General features: G+C 44.5%; 2 protein-coding genes across 2 annotated transcripts in view; both read left to right on the top strand.

The window, feature by feature from the left end:
• The first annotated feature begins 2,461 nt into the window (after window positions 1-2,461).
• LOC115537169 (uncharacterized) lies at window positions 2,462-3,820 on the top strand. Its single transcript, XM_030348879.1, has 4 exons — window positions 2,462-2,756; window positions 3,095-3,205; window positions 3,309-3,410; window positions 3,521-3,820. Exons 1-4 carry the CDS (start codon window positions 2,565-2,567, stop codon window positions 3,605-3,607), a joined length of 492 nt encoding a protein of 163 aa, XP_030204739.1. The 5' UTR covers window positions 2,462-2,564; the 3' UTR covers window positions 3,608-3,820.
• A 3,778-nt stretch (window positions 3,821-7,598) lies between these two features.
• Window positions 7,599-21,799, top strand: part of nrbp2b (nuclear receptor binding protein 2b) — a 30,578-nt gene continuing 16,377 nt past the window's right edge. Inside the window, exon 1 of the mRNA XM_030348832.1 lies at window positions 7,599-8,316. Coding sequence (XP_030204692.1) covers window positions 8,197-8,316 — 120 coding nt within the window. The 5' untranslated portion in view covers window positions 7,599-8,196. The remainder of the gene's footprint in view (window positions 8,317-21,799) is intronic.

Genomic DNA, 21,799 nt, shown 5'->3' with positions numbered 1-21,799 from the left:
CTTTGTTGGTCATTTGAATCATACTTTTTAAGTCTCCCTTTTACTATTGTTTGCATTCACACCTCAAAAACCTTTCAGGAAAAATTGTTCATGATGTTGCATTAAATGTATTTATAAAATATCAGAAAAAATCAGTTTAACAAAATAAAACCGAACAGCCCAGACGACTGCACAACTCAAAGACTTTGATTCAAACAACAGGCAAGCTGTGTGGTTTATGGGGTAGCAGTAGGGTTTTGGTCTTCTATCTTCTTTGCCGAATCCCCATGGCTGGTGGTTGCATTAGCTAACATAGAAAATATCCCATGCATTCACTGAAGAACAATCGTGAAACTAAAATGCTTATTTCTTGCTACAAATTATATCAAGACGCGTTTTAATGCATCAACTAGGTCTTGCATTGGTAACTCCTCAGAAACTTGTCTCTCAGTTTAAGACTGCTGTGCCAGGGTCTATTATGTTGGAGGTTCTGGGAGGAAGGGAGGATCTTGTTTGGGATCCGTTGAGACCTGTAGTATTGTTTTTCCCGGGCTTCCTGGGGAGCAACTCCTCAGTGTGGGGCGAGGCCTGACTTCCTGCAGGTATACTAAAGGCATGGGCCCTGCCCACACACAGACATGCCCCTTCAGGAAAGAAAGAAAGTAAGACCAGCTAAATTCTGAAAGTGCATTATATAACATATCACCTTGTCAAACGTGTTTTATGTTGCTTTGTGTACTTCTTCTGTTTCTGATAGACTGTGCAGTGTACAAAGTGTTCAGCGGTGAAATGGAGACTCAGCCCAAGCTGAGACCATCATGTTGGTGGCTCAATACTTAAAACACTTAAAATGTCAGTATTTTGACTGTTCTGGATGTTGTACATTAGGAGATGGCGGTTGAACCACTACCAGACACTAAGTTACGTGAGCGGAACGACTACCATTTTTGATATCTTCCTGAACTGACACTCTATTGGCTGCATGCCGTACACTCTAGCTACTAAGCGTGTGCTCCAAGAGGTTTGGCTGCTTGTTTTTATCCTGAAAATGCCTCAATGGCTCTCCAATTCGGCGCTCCTCTAAATAGTCATCTTATAAAATGGGCCCATTATAAGATACAAATCTGCTGGACATCTGTCCTAACTGGAGAGGGGCCAGATACATATGCCAGATTAAATTAAACATAAGCTTCCCTGTTGTCTGGTTCACAGCCTAGAAATACCCTTCTCCATACTCTAAATCATCTGTTGAACTCCTTTCAAAGCATGGGCTGAACCCTAAGAGTTCATGAGTCAGTGGTGAAACACTCGGAGGAACAGCAAAACCTACTGGCTGAGGTAGAACACAGCAAGCGTGAAATCAGAACATAATCCATCTTCGGTTTAGTTTGCTGTAGAGCAGAGGGACTAGGAGCCCTAGGTTACTGATCAAACACTGTAGTCTACTCTAGACCCATATGTCAGAATACTTCTGACAGTGCTGGCTGTCAGAATACACAGCTGTTTAACAGATTTTAACTAAGGAATGTTGCTACGCCTTACAGAGCCTTTGATCTCTTTCTGATGGTGACAGATGTTTAATAATAATAATAATACATTTAATTTAGAGGCGCCTTTCAAGACACCCAAGGTCACCTTACAGAGCATATAGTCATCATACATTATTTAAAAAAACAAGACATTGTGTAAAAATAAATAAACATAAGCAATAAGAAATAAATAAAACAAAAACAAGACAAAACAAAACAAAAAAACAATCAAAACAGTGATCAGTTAGACGTTGTGTGCGAGTTTGAACAGGTGAGTTTTGAGTCGTGACTTGAAGGTTGTAATGGTGTCTGATTGTTTTATGTGTGGGGGGAGGGAGTTCCAGAGCCTGGGTGCTGAACAGCTGAATGACCGGGCACCCATTGTAGTGAGTCGTGATGTGGGGATACATAGTAGTCCAGCAGAGGTTGAGCGGAGGGAGCGGGAGGGAGTGTATTCTTTGAGGAGGTCACAGAGATAACTGGGGGCTAGGTTGTGGAGAGCTTTGTAGGTGAGGAGTAGGGTTTTGTATTGGATACGGTAGTGTACTGGGAGCCAGTGAAGTTGAATGAGGACAGGTGATGTGCTTAACCTCATAGGATAGGAACAAAGGCCTCGTAAAACACCTAAATATATTCATAATATTGATGGGCCTACTGATTTGGGTTCTCTATAGGCCGATCATTTCTCAGAAACGTGTCTTTGTTTTAGGTTTTTACATCCTGTGTAACAAACAAAGAAGCAAAACGAATAGCCATTAAACAGTGAAATGTGTCAGGACACGGCTGTGACTATAACATCTTGCCTTGTGGATATGTTTTGATAAGGCCTTGTTTCTCGGAAATGTGTCTATCCAGTGTCAGACTAAGCGGTGCCTGGAACTAAAAGGGGTGTGTTGGGGCTTTCAGGGTTTGTTGTGGTGGAGGAGGAGTGAGCAGGGAGCAGAGGGGAGGGAGGTTTCTGTTTGGGATCTGCTGGGACCTGCTGTTTGATGTTTATCCCGAGCTGCCTGTGGAGAAACTCCTCAGTCGAGGAACTTTGAACAGACAGAACAGAACATGTGTGTCTTGCTGTGGGTGGTGTTGGCGATCGGGGTGCTGCTGTGTCCTGCGCAGGCCATCGACGGATACAGCCAGCTGGACCAGAGCAGCCGGGCCGGTGTGGACCTCGTCGTCCAACAACTGCATGCTCATGTCGGAGTTCATGCGCATTTCCTCTTCTTTCGGAGCGTGGAGAAGTCTGACATCGAGGTAATCCAGATATTATTCTGAAAACATTTGTTTTACAGATCTCTGAAGGAGATGTATAAAATCTAGTTGGTAATTATCGTCATTAAGTAAACGTTGTTGTAAATAGCCTACAATGGTAAAAAAAATTAAAAGGTGAATATAGGACCAGTTATTTAATACATGATTATTGCCTGCTCTGTGTCCTTTCGATTATTTAATCAAGGATAAATATTTAATTCACATATAATTGAATAACATTAATCAATTTTAAGCTAATGGCATGTGAGTATGGTTTATTTTGACAGCAAATGGTTTAGCAAGCGGCCTCTCTAAATATGAACCGTTCTGTTTCGTTCCAGGCTGGGTTTGGGGCGAGGCACATCTCGCACCACTTCCTCCTGAAGCCCACCACTTGTGCTAAAGGAACAACTCCTGCCACCGTGGAGACCTGCCCCTTCAGGAACGATAGGGTGGGGTTATCCTCATGATGAAAGTTCATTGTCTTGCCTATTTTGAACAATCGGCTTATCTAAAACATGACATGGTTTGCCGTTGCTTTGTGTACTTCTACAGCCTCTGATGGACTGCAAAGTTTGCTACAAAATGTTTAGAGATGAAATAGAGGCCGAGCCAAAGCCGTATGTCCACTGCATCCAAAAACCCAAACTCACCCAGGTAGGTCTGCCATGAGATATTATATTAAGATACCTTCATGTTGAGAGCTAATAACTTAAAACTCTTAAAATATCTAATTGTCACTGATTTGGATGGATGGTCTCCACCAGATGATGAGGCAATCTCGACTGGACCGCTGCAGAAGGATGAGATACACGAACGGAGCGCCAACCCTACTGGCGTCCACCCAAAACTGATCCTGTGTTGGCTTTCAGACCTCAGCTCAATAGTTATCCTACCATGTAGAATATTTTCATTATTTCTTTAATAAATCACTATTTTCTTTATTATATTTTCAAATGTTAATTTTGTCAGGTTTTGTTCGATTAGTAGCCTAACTTAATACAGGCTAATCAACTTTGTAATGTAATGTTTTTTTAATTAAAGTCTAAATTCTCTTTACTCTGATATTTATTTGTCCTGTTGAGCTCTTTTCATAACAGACTGAACCCGACTAGTTCACAATCAGCGGTTAAACGCTGGAACCACAGCGACACATACTGGCTGTAATAACCCCCCCCCCCCATGTTACAAATAATTTATAATTACAAAGAATGTAATCACAAAGAGGTCCTCGCTATGCCTGACATTGTGATGGTTATTATTCAGACAGCCCGCAGCAATCACTCAATAGACCCAATTCGATTATTGTCACTCTAATCAGATTATACAGAAAACTCTCGTACAAAGTCCCCGCATTCCATGGCCAATCTCTGTTGTGTGTGTGTGTGTGTGTGTGTGTGTGTGTGTGTGTGTGTGTGTGTGTGTGTGTGTGTGTGTGTGTGTGTGTGTGTGTGTGTGTGTGTGTGTGTGTGTTTAGAAATAGTGACCTACTTTACCTTTGCAGACTTGTGTTCTTGTTCCCGAAAGGATAGTAGCAAGAGTGAGAGTTGACAGAGTAGCATTGACTGGGCTGCTCCAGTCACAGCCTATTACAAAGCGTGCTCAACAAGGCCTTCCCCAAGGTGGTCCACAGAACCAGGCCTGAGGGCGGAGCCGGAGTGACATCACAGTGACATCACGGTGACACCGGAATCAGGGTCCCATCAGTGTTGACCTCAGAGTGACCTCAGAGTGACAATAGAGTTGACATAGGACTGAATTCCGTTTGACATCACAGTGACACCGGTATGACATCAGTGTTTCCATCGTTGTTGACATCAGAGTGACATCACAGGGAAATCTGTGTTGACATCATGGCTGCAACAGTGTGACATTGCGTGACATCACAGCGAAATCAGGATGACAGAGTAAAGGTTTGACATAGCAAACTAGGGAAAAGTACTTTACTTTTACTATACTTAACAGCTATTTACTTTATGACACACACACACACACACACACACACACACACACACACACACACACACACACACACACACACACACACACACACACACAGTCAGTTCTTGTATCCTTAACAAGGTTGTTTACATCCAACACCAACTAAATAAACAATATACTCTGAAACGTTCAACGGTTTCATCTGTAAAGAAGCCTTAAACTATTAACTTATTGTTTTGCTGAATGACTTCCTTGTGTCAGACAATACAGTAATAAAAATGAGGCCTATCTCTTAATGTACGTCTGTCTGTTTCTCTCTCTAATCTGTCCATTGTGATGGCTGAGTCATGCTTCGACCAACATAATCTGCCCAGACAGCACATCACGGCTTTAGTGACTCAGGGCTCTCTGTGTAGAAGAGAAACAGCGACTCTCTCTGGAGAAATACTGCATTAGTGTCTACTTTTACTTGCAATTAAACATTTCTTTCATTTGCTTTGCTAGAATCAGGGGTTTCAATGAGAAATAAGTTGAACAGACACACCCACGTAGGCTTCGTTGATGAAGAACATGGTTGATATTAAATCCCCCCTCAGACGAACGTTGCCAATTAGATCAGTCCTTTAGTCTGCGCAGATCCTACCCATTTTACGGTACCTAACCCAACCCCCCCCCCCCCCCCCCCCCCCCCCCCCAGTTATCTTCCACAGCTTGAAATACATATAAGGGGGAGAAAAATACACTCATAACATATATTTAATGCCACGCGTTGACAAAAAGGAGACCATGCGTTTCTTGGGGCCGAACCGTCAGCTGATCCATCTTTGTTGTTATGATAAATCCTCAACGACGACCCTATGAAGTAATCTTATTAAACCCGCCCCATATTAGATAGACGGTGTGATTGGCCCAACCCGCGCCAACTACGCTGACAGTCAGTCCGAACAGAATGGGGGCAAGGTGCATAATTTATGGCAATACAATTACAAATACAATATTCGTTCGCAGATTAGTCTGGTTTTCAGGCTAGAAATATTCTTTTTACTCAAATATATGTTTTTTTTTTATCTTGAAATCATTTCATAACATAGAGAATGAGCAGCGGTAAAATTATTGGGAGGGCAGCGATATCTACTGGCTGAAATACTACACAGCAAGCCAGCCGGTGACATTTAAGAGTTAATTCTCTATAAAGCTCCTTACTAGTACATTATTAGACCATAATTGTATTGCTATGTTTAATATCCTACGTATTTAGAGTGTTTTTTATATATATATATTACAAACAATCAACCATAAAACAGTAAAATATGTCAAAATAACACCACAGGCGTCTGCTGATTGTCATCTGATCGGGTCCGCTGACTGATAAACGACCCCCACCAACCCTGGATTTTGAAGGTCTGTTTCGAAAGTGAATCTGTCCCCCGAAGATATGCACAGCACTCTCACACACACAGGCCTGTTATTTGTAATTTATCAGAACTTTTTTATTATAAAGAAGTTATCAATCTTTGTTTCTTCAACAAGGACGTTTATATCGTCTATTCGCTTAATAAATAAATACATTTACTGAATGACTTTCAACCTTATTTCAGAGTAGATATTACAGTCTTATAAAATAAGCCTATCTGTATATGTACTGTCTGTCTGTCTGTCTGTCTGTCTGTCTGTCTGTCCGTCCGTCCGTCCGTCCGTCCGTCCGTCCGTCCGTCTCTCTCTCTCTCTCTCTCTCTCTCTCTCTCTCTCTCTCTCTCTCTCTCTCTCTCTCTCTCTCTCGCTCTCTCTCTCTCTAATCTGTCCATCATGATGGATTTATGATACGACCAACAGAATCGGCTCAGAGAACGCGTTACAACCTTTCTTTCTAGAAGAGAATCAGTGACACCCTCTGGAGAAATACTGCATTACGTCTACTTTCGCTGACGTTTATATTCCCTAAAAATTGCTTCGCTACAAACAGAAGTTTATATATGAAAGAACGCACACATGTAGGCTACGTACATGATCATATTGTCCTATACCTTAGCATTGGTCATTCTAAAGCTTTCCTCCTTGCTAATGAGTGGAGTTTTTTCTTGCCCTCTGGGGGGCTAGGTTCAGGGGGTGTTCTAAATATATGGCCTGTCAGGCCCTTTGAGACTGTATCTGTGATTACTGGCTATACAAATACAATTGAACTGCATTGAATTTAACCATAAGGTGGCATTGGCAATCGTGAGATTAGTATTCTCAATCAAAATGTAGCTTATATAACTAGAAATAATGAACTACAGGAAAGTGAATCCCGCTCTGAGGTGACTTAACAGCTGAACAATATTTATGGGTGTTTCACTGTTTTGGATTGAGGGCATCATAACTTTTCAATTCAATAAATAAATCTCCGACCAATGAATATACCCACAAACACTCAGGCACACACACGCACGCACACACACACACACACACACACACACACACACACACACACACACACACACACACACACACACACACACACACACACACACACACACACACACACACACACACCTATATTATGAACTAAAGTCCATTGCCTCAAACGGCACTTTCATAACGCGGTTTAACAGTTTTCCTGCGAACAACGCCGTGTTTGTCTGAAAAACAACAAATTCCACACTTTCCAGACTTGCACGTCTTTCACGTACCACTACTCGTTTAATTGCTCAGCGAAAAAGCAGTCTATTTTTATGTTTATTGCCTTTTTGTGTTTCTCGGTTTACAGATTTTCAAGCTATTTTTTCTAAATTTAAATTGGCAACTCTGACTTAAATAATTTACCCCGGTAATCGAGTAATGGGATACAACAAAAATAAAGATAAAAAAGGTATGCTCAAGAGTCTGCGCCCATCTTTCAAACTTTACGGTATACCCCCCCCTCCCCTCGCAGCGTGCTTGGCACGAGCCCACGGTTTTCTAGGCAGGGCGCGCGACAAAATTGAATCTGTTTTTACACAAGAGAAGAAGAAGACGAAGAAGAGGAAAAATAAGAAGAAGAAAAAGAAGGAGGAGGCTCTTGATGTGAACGTGATGGTCAGGCCGAGCGTCAGGGATATCGTTCGTTTTCCTGTGTGAAACGGGACCAGAACAACACATTGCTCAATCTATTCTGCGTGAAGTTCCTGGCGCGGCAGCCGTCAGGATATCTGCAATATTTTCCTGAATCGGGAGCCCCCCAACCCACCCCCATGGTAGTAGCATGTCCACACAGCAACATGATTCGTGTCGAGTAGATAATTTCTAGAGGGGTTTGGCTCCCCCCCACCCCCACGGGTTAACTTGCTGGACTGGACGCCCCTTCTTGTAGTAGGACCCTTTAGCTGCACGATGTTTTAAGCGCCAAGGACTCCACGGGGAAACGGCTGGCGTGTCGGTGGGTACTCGGCTGGCGGTGAACACACGTTGGGCGAGGCGACGTCTCTGCTCTCGCTTTTAGTGTACGACGAACCAAGGGAGAAGGCTGAACAACACACGGAATATCATGACGATGTCGGTCCCGGAGAGGAACTCAGGCTCGGAGGGGAAGGAGGAGGAGAGCGAGGATGAGAGCGAGATCCTGGAGGAGAGTCCGTGTGGTCGCTGGCAGAAGCGGAAAGAGCAGGTTGGTGCCCTAGGTGGTTGGTCGATTCAGTCGTGGTCTGTCTTGGGGTTGGTTCACTATGGGGCATGGGGGTTGGTTCACTAGGGGGTCTGGTGGTTGGGTTGATGCATTAGACTAGGGTCTGTAAGGTGGTTGCGTTACGGTCGTCCACACACACCGCTGAATGAGCCCGCCTGTCTGTCTGGATGTGTCTGAAACCGTGTGGTCTCTACTGTGTTACAGTCTGGTACAGACATCGATCTTTACAGTGTCTGGTAGTGGGGATAAGTTTGTGGGTGATGCTTGGTGGAGAAGGAGGCATGATCGTCGTATCGCGAGGGGGTGAAGATGAACAGAACATCAACCCCGCCACAAAGAGCAGCCCCGCCGCCCCTAACGGGCTCGAGTCTGGGTGGTTGTTCTGAAAATACATGCTGTCAGCTTCGCATTGACACACACGTTGCGGTCAATCACGTAGAAATCCAATTATGGGATTTCAAATGGCGGTGTCATGGAAGTTAGTTGCGAAAACATGAAAGAATGAGGACGTGACAGAAAGCTGGGTTATCGCGCACCACTGACATGTCTGTTCAATTGTAAGATACCGCCCCCCCCCCCAACCAACACACACACACACACACACACACACACACACACACACACACACACACACACACACACACACACACACACACACACACACACACACACACACACACACACACACCCCATAAGAGTCTTCTCATGTGAATGGTTATCTCCGTCACACACAAACACCCACCAGCGCACAAGCACACACTGTCATGTGTTTTTTCCACTCATTGATTGCATCAGGGTTTCTGGGTAATTTAGCTGCTATTGAAACTAAATGACTGGCCTTGGATGTTTATATGTTTTGTATAAGCTAAATATAGGGCTCCTTTTATGAAAGTCAGTTTTACAACAAATCAAGACTTAAATGTAACTAACTCTAATCCGTTGGCTATATTTCAAACTGAATGAATACAAACTTTCACTGATCCATAGAACAACCTACTTACCCCCCCCCCCCCCCCCCCCCCTTACTGCTAGAAAACAGTTTAGTTATTCAATTAGATGAAGGTCATGTATGGCAAGGTTTCCCATATTAACTTCACCAACACCGAAAGGAAAATACTGAAACCACTTGAAACACAAACCAAGCAGTTGGTTCTCTATGGTTCTCAGCTTTAGGTGTGTGTGTGTGTGTGTGTGTGTGTGTGTGTGTGTGTGTGTGTGTGTGTGTGTGTGTGTGTGTGTGTGTGTGTGTGTGTGTGTGTGTGTGTGTGTGTGTGTGTGTGTGTGTGTGTGTGTGTGTGTGTGATGAAGTCAACATGGGTGTGTCTTGGAGTAAAAGGTTGTGCTGGTCCTGGGTGTGTCTTGCGGAGGCCCAGAACACCGGTCAGAGGTCAGGACACTGGTTCTCTTCTCCTTCAACCTTGTTCCTCACAAATTAAAAAGAAGCCTGCACGGAGGGGAGGGGGAGGGGGCATAATAGGCATGCACAAACGGACATATAGCTCAGATTGTCTTTCTAGCTGCATGTCTGTCTGGCTGCCTGTCTCTCTGGCTACCTGTCTCTCTGGCTGATGTCTCTCTGGCTGCATGTCTGTCTGGCTGCATCTCTGTCTGGCTGCATGTCTCTCTGGCTCCATCTCTGTCTGGCTGCATGTCTCTCTGGCTCCATCCCTGTCTGGCTGCATGTCTCTCTGGCTCCATCTCTGTCTGGCTGCATGTCTCTGGCTCCATCTCTGTCTGGCTGCATGTCTCTCTGGCTCCATCTCTGTCTGGCTGCATGTCTTTGGCTCCATCTCTGTCTGGCTGCATGTCTCTCTGGCTGCATCTCTGTCTGGCTGCCTGTCTACTTATTGTGTGAAACAATTCGTTTTCCCCATCTCTGTGTAGACGGATGTATTCACGACCTCTGCCCCCAGATGATATCTGGGAGGATCGTTTCGAGCCTCGGCTGGACATTCTGTCTGGTGGTGTCAAACACATACTTCAGTTTGACACATCAATGACACATTCACCATCTCCTCTTTAGCATGAGCACATGAGGCAGTCAGCAGCTTGACTCAGCAGGCCGATGTCGGGTTAGCCGTACGCCTTGGTGGTTGAGACACAGTTGCTGCTGGAGTGCGGCGCGGTCCTTCCTCTGGAACCTGTAACTGCTCGTATCGTTGGTTTCGATCGCTGCCCGTTTGTGCCGGATTCTCTCTGTATAATGGCGGAGCCACGGATACGAAATTCTCTATTTTAACCTGGGAAATTCCGGTGACTCTGTCAGAATATGTCATCCTGCGCAAAACATGGGCACCAAAAAAACGGTTAAATCAGACAAACCACTGTCCACGTTTTGATTAACTTTAGTTTGAGTCTCTTCTCTTGTTTCAGGTGCCAACAGTCTGCGCTTTATCAGATCATAAAGGTTTATAATGGAGACCGATACATGATCCCCTAGCCTTGCTGTAAGGGGATGGATGGATGGTTGATGGGTGGATGGATGATTGCTAGACGGCTGATGAATGGACTTAATATAAGTCTGGATGGATAGAAGTGAAAGGCAGACGGCAGCTAAAGGGCCTGTCAGGCCCTACGGGCGTGATGACAAGATACGGTGGTGGCGGGGGGTGCGAGGTCGGCCCGCTCTGTATCCTGACCGCAGGCCAACAAGAAAGCCCTGCTGATCGCTTTGTCAGCTGCTCTGCACACACAATAACATCATGTACTCAAGTTTCCCTGGAGTGGAGAGCGACGAGAGGAGAGAGACGGCAGGAGAGTGAGGAGTGAGAACAAAAGGGAGAGGAGAGAGGATAGAATTGGTCAATCATTGTCCTATTCTGCTATCGCTTTACTCCCTCGAAGAAGGAGGAGAAGAGGAGAGATCATTGGATGGAGGAGAGAGAATTGGTGAGGAGAGAGAAGGCAGAAGAGACGAGAAGAGAAGTGTGAGGAGGAGGGAGTTGAGAGGGAGCTTGTCCGCTCTGATCCACCTGTTGTCCCCGTTGAAAGGGCCCACGTGTCGCCTCTGTGGAGCCTAAGCAGGGGCCCCCCACACACGACCAGATCAGGCTGTTTACCATGGGTCAGGTTATTGACTTTGTGTTGCATGGAAATTAAATGGATGCAGGGTTAAACTGAATCATGGTTGACTTGTGGTTTGCCAGTGGGCCTAAAGTAGGACTGGGCAAGAATCCAACGTTATAATTCACTGTCTTTGAATTGTATTTTATTTCCTCATGAAATGAAGATACCAACGTATGGCGATACCCCTTTTTATAATCTAAATTAATTATGATGAATAGGGAGTAGTGAACACTAGTGAGTACGGAGTAGGGAACACTTCAGGAAGTAGGGAACACTAGTTAATAGGGTGTAGGGAACACTTAGTGAAAAGGTTGTAGGAAACGCACAGATTTTGGAATGTAAAACATTGTACAAATGTCGTGTAACCTCCAACCAGTGGACGGTGTTCTGCTCTTTACACTGTAGGGAGAATTAGACACAGAAGCCCCAGGGGGAGGGAGGTGCTGCTTTTTAACTAAGGTAATAGTTGCAATAGCTGTATCCTGGTTGTTTTAAAACGTACCGGTTTTTCCTGTAATTTAAATGTTGTGTTTCAAACACTTAACTATGACCATTATAATATGGTTATATAATTATGTACGGTAGTTAAAATAATCTACTCGCTGATACAGCTCTTTGGTGTCACATTTCCAGAAATCTTCCATGTTGAACCAATACATTACACCCGCTATTTGTATATGGTCGCTCCTTACTCCACTAGTGTTGTTTATTACAGCTTAACACAACGTGACATCAGCAAACATAATCCTTCCTCACACACTAAAAGGTTACGCTAAACATCTCTCAGGAAACAGATATGACTGATCCTTTGGTTGGTTTTACAGCCCTGTCTAAAGCTCATAGTTTATGGTCTTCGAAATATAGCAGATTTCGCCGAGATGGCAACTGACTCCGAATTGTTTGTTTACCGCTGTTGTCGACTGTACACTCGTGTTTATGCGTGTCTGTTCCACAAGCAAAATTCTTATCTCACATGTCTAACTGTATGTTTAGTGAGTGTTGATATTTTCTACAACCTGTGTGACGTCTTGTCTTATCCTCACCAAACGACCCCCCCGCCCCCCCATTTGCACCCTAGGCCAAAAATAAATAAATAATGTGTTCCTGTTGTCAGTTGAGGTCATGGGTAGGTAGGGAATTTATTTGTTTTTATTTTTTTTATTTTTCCAGCGGCAGCAAATGATAGGTAGGTTGTTTTCATTTAAAAACGAGAAAATTCGCTCATCCTTGTATAGAATGAAGAGGTGCTGTACCAAAACGTAATTATAGTTTGCATTTAAAAAAAATAAATGCAAAAAAAAATTTTTTTTAGGCCCTAGCCAAGAAATAGCCAGCCAGCCCACAAACTGCTTAACTATCCTTCCATCTAGCCCTTCCACTAGCAAAACTACACTTTCCACTAGCTCGCTTGCCTGTTTTAGCCTCTGATTTGGTGCCCTAACCAGATCTGTAGCTAGTGTCTAAACCAGCTTGCGAGATAGCTAGCTGTCATTGGTCTCAGAGATACAGGGAGTTCTATATATATCTCTCAGGTGCACAAGGCACGCACACACAGGCACACTGTGTCAGACCTATTCTGTGTCATCATTCACACCTCGTAGCCGGTTTTTAGATCACTGTATACCACACCTTGGTTTACTGTACTGAAATACAATTGGGCCCCTCTGACAGTCGAAGGGGTTCACATTCTCAGGGAGGTCTTGCAGATTATGTCCCCTGATTATTTGTTAAACGGGGGATATCTCAGTAAAATAAAGAAGATGGCCAAATCTGTCTAAATTAGCTTTTCCAAGGTGGTTGGAACTTTACGACTGCTGACTACTGCTCACTCACATCGCATCGTAGGCGATATGTTCTCCTGCTAAACCAGGGGGTTCCCTTACCATTTAATATTGAATCGATATACGTTAGTTCGAAGTTACATCAATCTTGCCTACTAATGTTATTCAACGGTTCTACAAACCTAACACGGTGGCTCCTACGTTCCTATGAGCACACGCGTTCAATATTTCAACCCGCTCTCTCTGCAGGGGTCTTGTTATATCCATTACCCAGGTGTGAAGACCTTCTCAGCTCAGCAATTTCCCTGCATTGACATGAAACTACAGGGCCTGTTTTCTGTGTGTCTGTGCGTTGAGGCTCAAAGGTTCGCCTCGGCCTGGTTTGTGATCCTAGATCCCGGTTGGTTTGGACCAATAACAGACCGACCAATAACATGGCCCGGAGGTACAGCTCCGTGCATACAGGCCTCGGGGAAACACTGCTGTCATGTTTGGTGTTGTGGGTCCATCTTGCTGGGCTGTCTGAAAGGTTAATGCTATAGGATTTGTAGGAGGTCATGAGGCTGGGGGACAGTTTCCAATCCACGCACAGCTAGTCCGAGCAGTCCATGGGGAGCGTCAACGTTTCAGAGTGCTGTGCGACACGCGTCGTACCGCCGTACGAACCGTGAGCAATCCGGGATTGCCACATTGTTTTTTTTGCGCAGGCTGGAGCCATCCAAACAGGGTGGATATGAATGGGGTTCTCCTCACCAGCCTGCGTGGCTCTCACATGGGAACAGCGACCTGCAATGACCCAGCTCACTACCATACAGCTAAACACTTTGAACCTGTTGACCCTTTCCCCACAAGAGTGAAACTGATACGTTACATACGTTTTATATTTAGTATGTAATATACATATCCAGGGGTGTATGTATGTATACAGTATGTACACTTATAGATTTGGTAAGTCGTGTAGATCATATATTCCTGAGCTATAGCCCATAGATCATGTGACATTCTATTTATAGCAGCTAAAATTCCCAGAATCCTCCCTTTTTTGTTTCAACAAACCAAGATTGAATTATATTTGTGCCTTTTATTGAAGAAATCAATACCTATACGATTTAACTATAACCCGCTTAAAACATTAAATTACATTTACTTGTGTCATTGGAATGGTTTATAGAAAGATGGCGATCTCATTAATCTCTTTAGCGAATGGCATCGAGGCTCACGTTAGCTTAGCATCATTCAGAACACGTAGCATCTCGTCCCTGGCACTGTCAGCTGCAGCTGGCAGCAGGCTCTGTTTGTCTCTGCCATGCTTTCCCCTCAGATAACAGAGGCAGGCCATTTGTTTACATCCAGTTGAAAGTTAATATTTAATAGAGGCATGTGGTTCTCGGCACATAGTGGCAGGTTATAAACAGTAATGTAATAAAATTGAAGTGATATCAAAATAAAAGTTATCCTACCAATTGATCTCGGCTCAACTGCCTTGGCAACCAAAGCACAACTAGGGTGTGTTGTTGTGACGTCTTATGCCACTAATGACCATCTATATTGCTTACTGGGGTTGAAATCAAAGCACTGTGTCCCAAGAGGTCTGAGGTGACTCCATTAAAAAGTTTGTTGTTGCAAACAAGAACATGACAAGTAGGTCAGAGTTAATAACATCCAAGTGTTGAAGCACTCCTGGCTGGCCCTCATTATTGCAGCGTTGCGTCAACCCTAAAACATTCTAAAACAGAACAGAAGAAACATTCTGAAATGTTAACAGTGCAAACCTTTTGTCAAGCCTCTGAATGTTACTAGGTTTACACTTTGTCCAAGAATGTGTTGCTCAGTACTGGGCACAAAGCAGTAGGGCTGAAAGAGACATTCTTGCCCCCTGATTTAGCAAAAAAGTCTGAGTGGATTGAGTACAGTTCAAGGTTTCACTCAATCCTTTGCACTTTGGCAGATTGCCCTTCCCTTTTACACTATCGTCGTCTTTAAAAGCTCCTGTGGAATCGGCCAAGTTCTGAAAGGGAGAAACAAGCAAACAATAGAAGTTATAGGGTCCAGGTTACGTTCGGTATGTGGAATTTTGTTTCAGGATAATACCTTCTATTTTTTTTTTTCATATGAAGTATTTCCCCTACTTCCTGTTACTTTTTTCATTTATTTATTTCAGGTTATTTCCGAGTTGAACACCAGGCCAACCGGGGGATGGAACTTGTGCAAGGTGCACACGTGATGCTGCTGGTTTGTGTAGTCAGGCCCCATAGCAGCTAATGTAAACTAGCACTCATCGCAGCTAACAGCAGCTAGCACACGTTAGCGTAAGCAGCCTCTAGCGTGCACCGTCTCTAGCAATGGTAGGGGATACAATATTGTCAGACATGGCAGCTAATGACAACTAGCCCTTATAGCAGCTAGCAGCCACTAGCATACATAGAGGCTAATATCTGTTATCATCACATAGCAATAAACAATGATGAGCACTCACATCCATTACCCCCGATTGAAGAGTGATGACCAGCTTGTCTGGAGCTGCGCTGACCTCCCGAACAGCGGAAACTTTCACTCTCCTAGGGGGCCTGAGGGAGTTTATGATGCAGTCATAATAGAGTTATGATTTATTATACATGGAGCTGCTGTGAAATGCACTCTCACTCCAAGACAGTGGAGCCCAACCTAGGGGTCAGGAGCCCACTTGGGGACACTGGATACATGGGGTCATGGGAGATTCAGTGTTTCCCCCAGAAAATGTCTTGGTCAAGGAATATTTCAATAAAGTAAAAAAGTGATTTCATAAAAAAGTCACGGATCTCATCAGGGATCCTACACATGTTGATGGACTGTCAAATCACCCTATCAGGTCGATTTGACTCAATGTTTATCTAAAAGGCAGTGGTGATTGGCAGGTCTCTCTTTTAATTCCATTCAAAATGCTTGATGGCATCACTTGTTGTGAACAGTGAATAATAAAAAATAATTAAAAAAATGTATTATATCTTTTTTTAGATATTGGTAGTCAAGGCGGGGCCCTATTATTGTTAAGGCCTTAACCATACAGTGCTGGGGGAAACATTGAGATTGCAGACTTAAATAAACTAAATATAGATAAGTGATACAAAAGGTTTTTAGGCTTAAAAGCCCTCATAGAGGTCCTTTAATATAGGGCAGAGTGCTTAGTGATTCATAGCCACTAGCAGCCTACTACTATTCACTTGGTGTGATGTGCATTTGGACATTGATATTATAAGCAGATGTTGTTTGGGGTAAAACGATGAGGGTACTGTGGTATGGGATGCACAAGAAAAAAAACATCTGACCTCAGAATCGGGAACCACTGATCTTGTGGTTATTTGTGATGCAAAATGAACCAATGGTTCATTGGTTCCTCTTGCATCACAAATAACGCTTCCTTTAATCAGCAGAGCAGCTGATGAATGCTCCATATGTGTGAAAAGAACATGCTATGCTAACTCAAATGGTACACTAGCTTGATGCATACTAACATCAACATAGTGAATCTATTTCTGCAATGAAGCTAGATAGCATTAGCGGTTGGCACTAAACACTATAGAGTCAAATCAAGGCCAGCCTGCTTATGATGAAGATCAGCTGTTTTGTTTTGAATGGATTCCATTCTGCCAGTGTCCGCGAGTGTAAATCCACGGCAGTATTACAGCGCTGTTGTTTAGAATAGATGTGATCAAATGTAGCATTTTCTTTATCCGTCTAGGTCAGTAAATATATCTACCTGATATATCTAGATTAACATGCAACCCACTGACCTGCTAGATCATCAAATTCAGGAAACATCTGTGGAACAATCTATGGGGATTGTTTATAATACTTCCTCCTTATCATGCTCAGAGTGAGATTGAGTCACGTGTACAAAGTATCACGCTACCGGGGAACTAATACAGTTAATATCGGTCAGTCAGCACAACATCAAACCCATTATCAACACCGGTGTCCTACCACCATGGGTGTTGGTGGAAGAAAGTCAAGCCCCACATTACGGGGTACTCCCACACTAGCCCTAAGCCCTCTAAGTAATGACAAGGAGAAACTCCCCAAACCCAGGGGAGAAGAAACGTGAAGAAGGAGCACAGAAGAGGTATCCCTCCTCTCGGAGAAAGTCAGAAGTATAATAAGTGCCGGTATGGGGAGATGTATAATGATGTTATAAATGAGACCCACGAAGGGATAAAGATCTTGTACTAAAATACTAATCATTAGTGGTAGTAACAGCCTCGGGGCTCAGCCAGCGCTGTGCTCTGCTCCCGCGGCCGGTCTGCCAGCCTGGTGCAGGAGAAGATGCGGTTGCCATAGATACCATTCTACCAAACAACATCATGAATCTTTGTGTCGACATACTTCCTGGTTACTCCTTCAGTCTGCCTCTGTTCCACCAATTGAGGCCAAGATACAGCCACCCTACCAACTCCCTCATTACAGCCTATGTAGGGGATGGGCAACTGGCGGCCCGTATCCTCACTCAGTGCGGCCCGCATCCTCACTCAGTCAGGCCCGCACATAATATAAATTAAAAAAAAAAGAATAATAATAATTGATCGAGTTACAGAAAGCTCGGTCAAGAAAGAAGAAGAATTCATAGAATTCGAAGGCAAACCCATGCGTCTAGTTTGCTTAGAAGCGATATCAGTCATTAAAGATATCCACTTAAATCGCCACTACAACTACTACAACTGCTTGTTGGGTTTGAGTTCATTGAGTTGTTGCACTTAATGTTGGGCCACTGTTTTTCAGTTTTTTGACTTCATTGAATGATGATGTATGTGAGCCCTTTGCACTGATAAAAATACTGACCATTCATGTGGCTGTTTGAGCATGGAAAACATGAAATGAATGTATGTTGGTTCAATTAACATACCGTACATAGGTTATGATTCTGGAGGACTTTTTAGGTAGTGGCCATCCCCAAAATGCACCAGAATACAGGAAATCATATCTACCAAATTCAAAATTGTGTAGCTTCTCTCAGCTCACGTTTAGTTGAAGTGTGCAGTCATGTGGCCCTCCGATGGTTATGATGAAAAATGTGGCCCTCTTTATCATGAAAGTTGCCCATCCCTGGCCTATGTAGTCAAACAGTAACTCTGCCAGGCCAGCATTTAATTGATATTAGCAGCATTCCCACGGCACTCTCTCTTCCCTAGAACTACCCCCCCCCCCCTCTCTTCTTTCTGGGTTCAGCAGTATAGTACCCCTCCTCTCACTTACGGATCTACCCTAACCCACACTCTGTCTGTCCCGCACAGTCGATGGGAATCACCCACCCACCACCCATCTCAACGTACATCGACGCGGTCTGGGCTCACTGTGTGGCGCGTCGCTGTCCTAGCTCTGGGTGGTACGAAGAACCAGGGTGGGCTCTCTGTACGAGAGCTGCCTCCAGACAGCTTCTGTCTCTGGATACGTGGTTGCCAAGTGCTTGGATGGTTACTTCTCACCACTCGCCCGGGAGTAACCTCCTCCGCTGGAGCCAGGGGGCTGCGCTGCTGGGCTTTTTTAGGTGGCAACCAAACAATTAGACCGTGTGGATTTACAAACCAGAAATTGGGTAATCCAGTTGAGTAGATACTGGCCGCTCTGATGGAAAACTTTCACGGAGCTGGGCCGTGCCAGGCCAAGCCAGAAACGGTCTGGTGCAGGGGTTTGTGCTGGGTTCTCCCCCCTCGTTGGTCCTGTGGTGGTACAGTAAGGCAGGCTCCTGGTTTTTACACAACCCTGTTAAATCCCCGCAGAGGTGATAATTAAAATAGCAGCCTCACTCGACCTGCAGTGCCCTCTGGTGCCTGTGTCACAGGTCGTCTGATTGGTGGAGGACCGGGGCGGTGTGGGGGGCTTGGAGGCGGGGGGTGTCTGATGCGGATGTTGGGTGGAGTTCCCTAGGAGAGCGAGGTCTGGTTATACCTCTAATATATCGACCTCCATCAAAGCATCTTTTATTTATACACTCTGGGCCATGTGAATAATGGATACTGGTAATGGGGATGAGGTTGTTTCTAATATGTCCAAGCATGTACTCCTCCAAAACACTTAAACTTCTCCCAATCCATGCTATGCATTAACCAATGGAAAAAAATCCTGTTAGGGTTTGATCACCGCCGACCCGTATACAATCTCTTCCCTCCTGCGTTTAGTCCTGCTCCTTTCATCCTGGTTTACTTGGAAACATTTGACATTGCAGGAACAAGACAAGGCTCCTCTTATCTTGACCTTGTGTTTTCTTTGTGAAGCTACACACACACAATGTTCCCCACTAGGAAATGAGTCTCTGGGCATTAGTTACTGTAGCTTAGGACTGTGGCTTTGTTTACAGGAAACTAGTGTTAGCATCATCAATACTTTTCCTGCCCTGGATGAATTTACCGTCAACATTTTCAACAGAGAGGAGCAGTCAGTTTTTCAGTTGTTTTTATGTACAAATGTTTTTGGGGATGTTTTTCTTGGACGTTTGGTTGAATTGACCATTATTTCCGAGAATGGCCGTGTCTTTATGGAGAGTTCGAGAAGATGCATTATTCTGGGAACTACAGTTGCCTTGGACTTCCTCAATCCTCAACTCATCGGAACTGACACAAAATGTGTTTTTCTTTTTGATCACTGGGTTGTTTTGCTTTGTCTAATGGCCTGTGCACAGCAGGACTAGCATGGCTGTTAGCTTGGACTTGGCGGCTGACCTAGTGTTGCTAACGTTAATTATACCCAAGTGGGGAATATCGCTTAATGGCCTATGGCAGGAATTTCTCATAGGTGGTCGTGTTTTTCTGGTGGGTGTTGAAGTTTGGTTGTCGAATAGGTACCCTCATTATGAATTAAACAATGTTTTCACATCAGATAATTATCAATGAGCTTCACCTCTGACCCCTCCTCTACCGTAACCACCCCTCTCCCCCTTCCACGGCTACATAACCATGTTGAACTAATCATTTCCAGAACGATTAGATAAAGGTGAAGAATGTGTTCTTTAGGGTTAAAAAAAGCACCCCTTTCATAAAACCTGAGGTGATTATTGAAGGAGGAGGAGGAGATAAATTATGCCAGATAAAGTTTGGTGAGCTAGAAGGAAGACCAGATAAAGTATACCGGATGCAGCTGGTACAGCATTATGCTGAGTGTAATGAGTATCCACTCTGCATACTCCCACCATGTCAAACAAGGTTCAACGTTGGCTTGACATTCAGGTTGAATGTCCTTCACGTCAGGCAGTGGACTTGAGGACCCAAACTCCGTTACACTATGACTTTTCCCTTATCTTTCAGAGGAAACCAAAAAAAGCTCTTGTTTGACTCCTGAACAAAGGAGCCTTCAGTTCTCTGCTGTCTACAGCTGGTACTGACCGGCGCCTTCTCCCATGGTCAAAGTCATGCTGCCCCAGGTACCACCAGGTTCATTTCACCACGGGACCCAATATCAGGTTCAACACTTTGGCTCTGCCATGCGTCATGGCAGAGCCATGATTAGTTCAACATGGTTATGAGCCATCTTCTCTGCCTCGGCTGAACAGTAGTTGAACTGGTCTGGGCTGCGGCAGCACAGGAGGTAGTTTGTCTGGAAACCAAAAGGTTGCTTCTTTGATCTCGGGTTCCTCCGTTTTCAAGGTGCCCTTGAGCAAGACACTTTTCCCCTAACTGCTCACGACGAGCTGGTGCCTGCCTTGTGACGCAATTCCACCGTCGGTGTTTGAATGTGAGGCCCCACGATTTGAGTGGCAACCGGTTAGAAAAGCGCTTTATCAAAGCAATTGATAACAGGTGGTCCAGTCCACTAGGCCGTGTTCCAACCCGATACACCCTGAAGGTCACAGGTACTAGCCCATGTGCACTTATCTGTGGCTGGGTACACAAGGAGGTCAGGCAGGGGGGTGGAGCAGGTCAGAGAGTGTCACAGTTTCCCCCCCACATTCCTGGCCTAGTGCTGGAGTGCCCTTGGGCCAGGCAACGCGTAACACCGTCAGCTGCAGTTGAGAAAAGTTGTTGGCTTGATTGACCAACAATGTAGTTGCTGCATGAATGGCTATATGTGTACGAATGGGTGAATGTCTCGTTGAATAGGTCCATCAATGGATTTGTGTGTGTATGAAAGTGTGTTTATAATTTGGTGAGTTTGTGTATTTGTTTATGAAAGGCTGAATGTTTGTTTAAACGGGGGAAAGTGCAATCAATGGGTCAGTGCGTTTATGAATGGATGAATTTGTGTTTTAAATGGACGCATCTGTGTTGAAACGGGTGACTGTGTACACAGTCATGTGAGCGAAGAGTTGTGAGTGATTTCAGTGGGCCACAGGAGTTGTAAATACGTATGAATGCCGTCCATTTACCTACTGGCTGTAGAACGGATGTCTCATACGCTCATTGCAGCACCATTTTAATTTAGCCTGGGTTTTAATTAAGTCTGACTCATCAGGGAAGAGCTTTGCTGTCAGGGGAGACGCAGCCAGTCATATAACTTTACTGTACCAGTTCAGGGCAGACCCAGGCTCACACACAGGCATGCGCAGAAGCTTACACACACGCACACGCTCACACACACTCAATCATCCACATGAGTGGGGAAATCTGGGGCAAAGCTCTGAATAAGTCCACACACACACACACACACACACACAC

Source organism: Gadus morhua, chromosome 23 (genome assembly GCF_902167405.1).
Source record: "Gadus morhua chromosome 23, gadMor3.0, whole genome shotgun sequence".
Lineage (NCBI taxonomy): Eukaryota > Metazoa > Chordata > Actinopteri > Gadiformes > Gadidae > Gadus > Gadus morhua.
This window is presented reverse-complemented; position numbering and strand designations above follow the sequence as displayed.